General features: G+C 35.9%; 2 protein-coding genes across 4 annotated transcripts in view; both read right to left on the reverse strand.

Annotated features, from left to right (window-relative positions):
- nat10 (N-acetyltransferase 10 (GCN5-related)) overlaps window positions 1-3,635 on the reverse strand; it is a 19,285-nt gene extending 15,650 nt beyond the window's left edge. Inside the window, exons 1-4 of the mRNA XM_015403848.1 lie at window positions 3,505-3,635; window positions 3,271-3,391; window positions 1,491-1,582; window positions 1,235-1,406 (exon numbers count right to left, since the gene is read on the reverse strand). Of these exons, the coding sequence (XP_015259334.1) occupies window positions 1,235-1,406; window positions 1,491-1,582; window positions 3,271-3,384 (378 nt within the window). The 5' untranslated portion in view covers window positions 3,385-3,391; window positions 3,505-3,635. The remainder of the gene's footprint in view (window positions 1-1,234; window positions 1,407-1,490; window positions 1,583-3,270; window positions 3,392-3,504) is intronic.
- Window positions 3,636-7,091: 3,456 nt separating this feature from the next.
- caprin1 (cell cycle associated protein 1) overlaps window positions 7,092-7,734 on the reverse strand; it is a 34,816-nt gene continuing 34,173 nt past the window's right edge. For 2 of the 3 annotated variants that reach the window (XM_015403851.1, XM_015403853.1), the window contains one exon: window positions 7,092-7,663. In XM_015403851.1, coding sequence (XP_015259337.1) covers window positions 7,571-7,663 — 93 coding nt within the window. In that variant the 3' untranslated portion in view covers window positions 7,092-7,570. The remainder of the gene's footprint in view (window positions 7,664-7,734) is intronic. The other variant, XM_015403852.1, reaches the window with a different exon arrangement.

Genomic DNA, 7,734 nt, shown 5'->3' on the forward strand with positions numbered 1-7,734 from the left:
CGCACCATGACGTCACTGCTGGAAGATGGCAGGAGGGAGGGGTTACTATATTTGGGCAAAAATGGCCGCTCCCAGACTTGCAACGAAAATTATTGTTTTAATTTTTTACTGATTAACTCTAAATTCATTCAATCATTGTGAACGTATTAGTTTTGGGTATAAATAAAGAGCAGATCATACTTCTGCAACCGCACACATCAAATTTCACTTTTACTGGTATTCTTCTGCACCGTAGTTCTGGAATTTCTAGGAACGCACAGCAGTTTCCCGCCAAAGCGCAAGGGGAAGCCTATTTGAGAACTTGCGAGAACTTTGGCGGCACCGGCGGGAGTGTTTATCTTCCAAAACAATGGCGCGTCTGCAAGATATCACAGAGATGGATCTAGAGTTGCTAGACATCGAAGAGGACATTTTTATTTCTATAATTTGTCTGAGGCATCGTACAAGTGGTAGTACTTCTAAACCTCCTCGATTAACCTTTCGTCGTAGTTGTCCATTCTTCCTCGGTTTTTAAAAATGGCGCGCCCCAGCACCAAATGAAGAAGGACGACCACATGGACAGCTGGAAAGGCATACCAAGGACCAATCACAACTGCTTTTTGTTTGCGCACTTCTGTTTGAAGTCTGTGCGGGTTTGCGACTGTCTGATACGTAGTCAGGATTTTTTGAGGTGTGCAACGACGGTTGTAGAACCTTTGCGCAGGGGGCGTGGTCAATAGAGGCTATGAGTCAGAAGGATAAATTGGGCTTAATGATCCGCTGATCATTCCTTGCTGACCGGATTTTTCCTTTAAAAAATAGAAGAGAAGAAAAACCTTTCCAACTAGAATTTTTCCAAAACCAATACTCAGTAAGCGTGTTTACTGTTAACTGCACATTCATTTAAGCTTTGAACCTGAAACAAAGCTTGTATCTAAACAAGAAGTCTCACTTTAACATTTTAACATGAAGTGTCATTTATGCCTGATGATTTGAATAAATTTAACTAAATATAGGAGGATAAAGGAGACAGAAATTGTACTCAAACATGACTAGCATTATTTTAAAATAATATTACTGAAATGAAGTAAAGATGGCGAGTGGCAGCCTAGTGGTTAGGGCATAGAGCTTGGAATTCTGGGGTTCTGAGTTAGAGTCTAGGCTAAAGTGTCAGTAAATCTACAGATCATCCCATTGCAACTGAAACCAGCGCAGAGAAGCAGTGTTCAGCCACTGATACAGCCCCCCCCCTCACCTGTAGAACACACATGCCGTAGGTGTTTCCCAGGATCTTATGGGTCTCGTTGTAGTAACAGTAACGGATGTTGGTTGCAGCGACGAAAAGCTCGAACGGATCGTCCTGGTTCAGATTTAGTGTTCCAGTTTTGATCTTTTTCTGCAGCTGCCTCATCCGTTTCTTCCGGTTGCTGTTGCAGAAAAACAAAATCAACTCCCTGCCTGCTCTAAAGTTTAACTGACGTCATCTGAATGTGGTTTTAAGTGTTACTCACCTGCTAAATCCAAGGTCTTTCTTGTAGCACCAAAGGACTGAGGGTCGCGCTCTGACGGCGGCTTTGGACAGCATGTGATGGAGGATCACCACCTGCGTCAGAGACAGTTTGGTTTGTGTCGGATTAGTGGGAACCTGAACATCACAGCTGTTATTAACAGGGGCCCACTCCCACAGACTGCCACTCTGGGACCCTGAGCATGACCCTTAGCTTCACACTGCTCCCTGAGTGCCGCACAATGGCAGCCCACTGCTCCCCAAGGGGAGGGGTTAAATACAGAGTTCACTTTGTTGCTCTGTACCTGTTACAGTGGAATGACAATCAAATGCTGGAAAGGGGGAAAAAAAAATTACTTTTATGGTTTTTCTTTTCCTCATGTCACTGAGGGGGAGGCAGAGGTCTTTAGGTCCCAAAAAAATCGAACAGCCCTGCTAACGACCTTTGACCCCTTCACTCTCAACCAAAACAGCATCGATTTATTCATTTCATTCTTCTTAAGAACGTACTACCAGTATTAAGACACATATTCCTGGCTTTCAGACTTGATTTTTGTTGTTTAAATATTAATACACACCATAAGTAATGGTGTGTATTAATACATTAATAAGCACACCATTACTGTCCCCAGTTCCTATTTACAATGTCCGGCCATTATAGTTTTTATTTTGAGAATTAAGTCTTAGCATTATGAGACTGAAGTCATCCTTCAACAACCCGTTTCAGAAAGAAAGCTTGGAGCTCCGCCCAGCAGATGACGGAGTCCACTTTGACATCCTGCACAGTTTGATGCTGCTGCTAAAAGATTTACTGATTTATCAAACCGATGCTAAAGTAGAACTTCACATGATGCTCCACATTCCTCACTTTAGGGAAGAAATGGCTTCTTGGAAGAGTTGTCATAAAATGCAACTTTATTCTCGAAATTTTACAACTTTATTCTCGGAATGTTACTTTATTCTCATAATTCTATGACTCTATTCTCGTAATTTTATTACTTTATTCTCGTAATTTAATGACTATTCTCGTTGCGACTTTACTCTCATAATTTTAATTATTTTTCTCGTAATTTTACGACTTTATTCTTGTAATTTTAATTATTTTTCTCATAATTTTATGACTTTATTCACGTAATTTAATGACTATTCTCGTTGCGACTTTATTCTCGTAATTTTACAACTTTATTCTCATAATTTTATGTCTTTATTCTCAAAAGTTACGTCTTTATTCTCGTAATTTACATCTTTATTCTCATAATTTTACGACTTTATTGTCGTAATTTAATGACTATTCTCGTTGCGACTTTATTCTCGTAATTCTACGACTTATGCTCGTAATTTTACGTCTTTATGCTCGTAATTTTACGTCTTTATGCTCGTAATTTTACGACTTTATTGTCGTAATGTAATGACTATTCTCATTGCGACTTTATTCTCTTAATTTTATAACTTTACTCTCAAAAATGGAAGAAAAAAATCTCTAGCCCGGCCCTATTACTCTGTTGTACCAAATTAAATCTTGATGAAATCTACTTCTTTTTATCTACGAGCTGGAAATGTCCCCAGATTTGATGTCAGGAATCTGGTCACTTTAGATAAACCTGCCTGTAGAAATAATAAAGACTAGATAATAAACAGCTCCTCATATCTGGGTTAATAGTGTGATTCATAATGTTACTGTTTGTGCAGAATGGGATCAAATGCTAAACTGATGCTAATCACACAGGGTGGCCGTGGGCACCCCTGGCCACCCTCCGGTTGCGCCACTGGCAGTGACGAGCTACCTGGTCTCTCCCTCGGTCTCCCACAACCACAAACATGGTTCGGTGCTGAAGAGCGACTCCATTCTCGATCTGGACCCGAATCCGATTGTCTACCTTCTTGCGGACCGTCGCCATCGCACTTCTGCCACAGAGAGAAACTTCACATAATCATCAGAACATCGATGGCAGAAATCAAGACATGAGTTAAATATGTCTGCAGAAAATTAAACAATAAAACACAGACTTTGACTTTACCTTGAATAAACTTCTCAGAGATATATTCACTTTATAATAACTAGCAGGTTATGTTTGCGGCTGCCATGGGCTACATGCTACACACCATGTTGATAAACTCACGTGGAGACGGTAGTTCATAGAGGACCCCGGTGTGACGTCAAATTGCTGCGACGCATTTCTGAGCGTTTCATTGTTATCTTTTCACCATGTGGTTTAAACTGCACAGTATTTACCCAGTGGCAGAATTATTGCTCAAAAAATTCTAATTTGTTTTAACACGCTGTGCCTTTTGTGAATGTCCAGATGAAACTCTTAATCATCTCTTTTTCCTGTCCTTTATCATTTTAACTATGGAGACACATTTAATAAACAACATTTTATACAACATTCAGTTTATAATAACAGTGGTTGTCCTTTAAAATTGAGAACATCCCAGAAATAACCATCACACACATATTGTATTATGGGAACTCAGTGAAATACTTTAAAAATAAAAAATTCAACCCAATAGTGTTTTTGGAATCCAAGGCAAGACCTCATTACCTTTGGAACTTTAAAAAAAAAATTGATATTTCGATGACAAAAATTAATGTCAATGTTATAACAAGAAACGCCAACTTGCCCAAATATATTAAGAAAAATAACAAAAGTGATTCTATAAGAAATTCATGAAAAACACTGTGAGAGTGAAAGAAACATGTACAACATAACCTTAGAGGCACTTTTATTTTTTTGTTTATAGACCTAAATATAATTTTTAACTAGGCTTATTAACTTTTTATCTTTACTTTTAACTCTTGACTTTTTCCAAATTAATTTCCAGTGGATAATAAATCATTCAAGGGCTCATCTAATTGGTTAAATTCTAAAATAAGATGTGCAGCCATGTAGCAGGATCTTTGCTGAATGGCTGGATATAGATCTAGATCTTGAATTTATTCTGAAGCAATTTAAAATGTATAATACCTCATTGAAACATTTTAAATCTGTTTCTGAAAAAAAGCCAGTATTTTTATTTTCTTTTGTTTTAAATATTGCTTATTTTTCGCCTTACTGTTTACTTATATGTTCTTAGTTTTAGCCCCACGTTGTAGTATTTTCCTACCCATGTTTGTACCTCAACAAGTCTTTACTGTTTATTATATTTACAAAAAAAAAACATGTGGTATATACAGTGATTTTTTTTTCTTTGTGTTTTGATCATTGTTATGGGAACAGACTATGTACCTGAGTGATTTCAGGAGCGATAGCAAAGATATCTAAGTTTGATATTTATACTTTAGAAGCCGAAAATGTACAAAAACCTTGAAGGTCCCACTCTGCAGCTGGAAAACGTCAGCCGGAAGCCATATTGGGAGAGGAAACGACGTCATAATGGATTATTCCCCCCCACAGAGATCATTTAATTGTTTACATTTATTTTAATTTAGGGTATTCTATCCCATTAAACACACTAAAAGGTGTCTTTAGGTACTTTTAAGTAAAAATGTACTTGATAAAAATAAAAGGAAATGTTTTTTTTATCTAAAGTAAACCTGATCATTAATCAAAAATAAAGTGATCACTAGCATAAATTTCCTCTCGTGTCGTGCTGAGTTAGGATCTGCTTACAATACTGGATACAGTTCTGTAGTATTTTCCCATCCAAACAGCTTCTAAATATAAATATAATAAAGACAGTTTGACATTTTTTCTTCACTGTATGCATAAATGAAATTCTGTATCTCTAAAGTTAAAACATCTGGGCATCAAGATTGAGGAAAAATTAGTGCACAACTTCACAGCAGCAGGTTGTTCTTCCCTTACCCTGATGGTTTCTTCCAATCAGTAAGGCTTTTTGGGATGTTTTATCCATCATTGCTTACTTTACCAAGATTGGGTCACAGGTTTCAGGTGTTGGAAAATAAGTCCAGCCATCAAAACGATACAGGGGGATCCAATACGTTCCAAGATGACAAGAAATAAAGCTGCCCGGGATAAAAAAAGTTTCCGAAAGGGAAGAGCTCTGGAAGTTTTCCTTATCAGATGCTTTAAGCACCTGGCTTTTCCTTTCACTCCTCCTGTTAACCTCAATTATTCTGCAACAAATATTAAAGCGGTATCTTTGGCCCATTATTTAGAAATACCTATTAATATAAACACATCTTTGCTGATCGACTACTGTTATACCATTGAAACAGGCTAATGTCAGAGATCTGAGGAAGTATTTCTTTGTTCACTGTCTCTACTCTGACATTTCTCTACTGCAAAGTGCATTTTCTTTGTTCTCATGCTTTTTGGTGAACATTTTTTTTTCTTCTTGTAATTTTAAACCGTCTAGACACTTATTCAAAATAAGATAGAGAAGGTGCACTGTGTTTAGCTTAAATCAGTGGCATTCATTTTCTTGCAATGTAGAATATTTTCAGTAGTTTTTATTTGGATGTATAGCAGCCTCACCCAACAAATGGTGGAAATTAAAATAAAGTTTTACAGTACCTCTAAAAGAACGTAAGAAAGCGCCAACATTTGAACGCATTGTTTGATGTTCTTGTTTTATACAAACCAATTATAAAGCACAAGTTGTCTAATTTTCACAGACAGGCATTGTCTTGTTGGCTTCTTTTCTACAAACATAATTTTTCCCCACATAAATTTCTAATTTGGAATAACAAATATATATAATACAAAAATAAATCAATCTTTTATGAGACATGGATCCAGAATGATATAAACTATGTTTCCTAACTTGAAAATGAAAGAGGACATCTTCTGACATACACTGAGTTTTTAAGAACCTTTCATTTCCCAGTATCTGTGAAAGAATACAGCATAGTTTTTGATGCAATTCCAGTTGGTTTTGTTAGACTGCTTCAAGACAGGAATGGACCGATTGTACAAATACCTCCTAAAAAAAGACATTTTCATAAACGGTATTAACATTTTAGATTAAAAAAAAAATGTAACAAGTTTATCAGAAATATCGTGATTCCTCGCTGTCAGTCTTACTGGAATAGCAACTTTACAAATATTAACTGGTCATCGGTGTGGACTCACAGTAATAAATATCTAGTCACTAACAAGGTAAAAGAAGTTAACTTTAAAATAATTCATCAAATATATCCAACAAATCAATTTATTAAAAGGTATAGGAATGACTTTAATGAATCTTGTACTTTCTGTAAAGCTGTCACTGAAACAATTTCACATTTGTTTTATGACTGTATTTATGTTTTGGACAGAAATTGAACATTTATTTAAAAGATATTGTGATGGACAAATAACACTGCAGTGCAAAGACATCATTATATTTAATGATTCAAAATGTTTGACTAAAACGGGCTCTTATTTTGAATTTTCTTATTTTATTTTTAAAGTTTTATGTTCATAAATGCAAATGCTCCAGTTTAAAACCCAATTTGCCTCAATTCAAAAGACCGTAAATAATTTTAATGCCTTTGAAAAATGTATATGAAAATTTTTTACCCCTCCCATATGTTTCTTTTTCACTATTAATACTCTTGTAATGTATTAATTGATGTTTTGATATATTTTTTGATACTGTTTGTCAATTTTGTTAATAAAGTTTTATTGAAAAAAAAAAAGTATAATAACTGAAACAAGACTATGCAACACAACTTTATTGAAATTCTTGAAGCAACATCAATTTACAAACAAGGAAACGGGAGCTCGTTAAACAAAATGTCTTCTTTCTTTGAACCAAAATGACAGAAAAGAACCGAAGAAGGGAAGGAAACTCCCAGAATTTGGACCAGCAATGGCAGGTGCAATTGTTAATAAAAATATATATATATAACTTATGGAATCTTTCAAGTTTACAGGACTGTTGGTACACACGGGTCGTGTAAACCAGCGATTTGGGTTCACAGCTTACCTTGTGTGTTTTGAGCTTTTAATGATTTATTATTTCCAGATATCAAAGCTCGCACCACTTTGATTGAAGAGACAGAAAATCAAAAAATACCACTAATAAGGAACAAAGAAATCAGAGCAAACGTGAGCTGGGGAAAATGCATTCATGAATCTTAAGTTTTTCAGTGTGGTGCAGATTTTTTTTCAGTCACAGTCATTTTAAAAGGCAAGTTCAGGTTCGCATTGCTTGAGTGCTGCTCCTTGAGACTCCTCTGGGTCCTTGGCCAGCTCCTCGCTTGTAATTTTGTTGGTAACCGTCCTTGATCAGCGGTAAAAAATAAAAGATACATTTAAGAAACTATTCTGAAACTACATGTGTTTTTTTTTTTTTTTTTT

Source organism: Cyprinodon variegatus, unplaced genomic scaffold, assembly GCF_000732505.1.
Source record: "Cyprinodon variegatus isolate N-32 unplaced genomic scaffold, C_variegatus-1.0 Scaffold1580, whole genome shotgun sequence".
Classification (NCBI taxonomy): domain Eukaryota; kingdom Metazoa; phylum Chordata; class Actinopteri; order Cyprinodontiformes; family Cyprinodontidae; genus Cyprinodon; species Cyprinodon variegatus.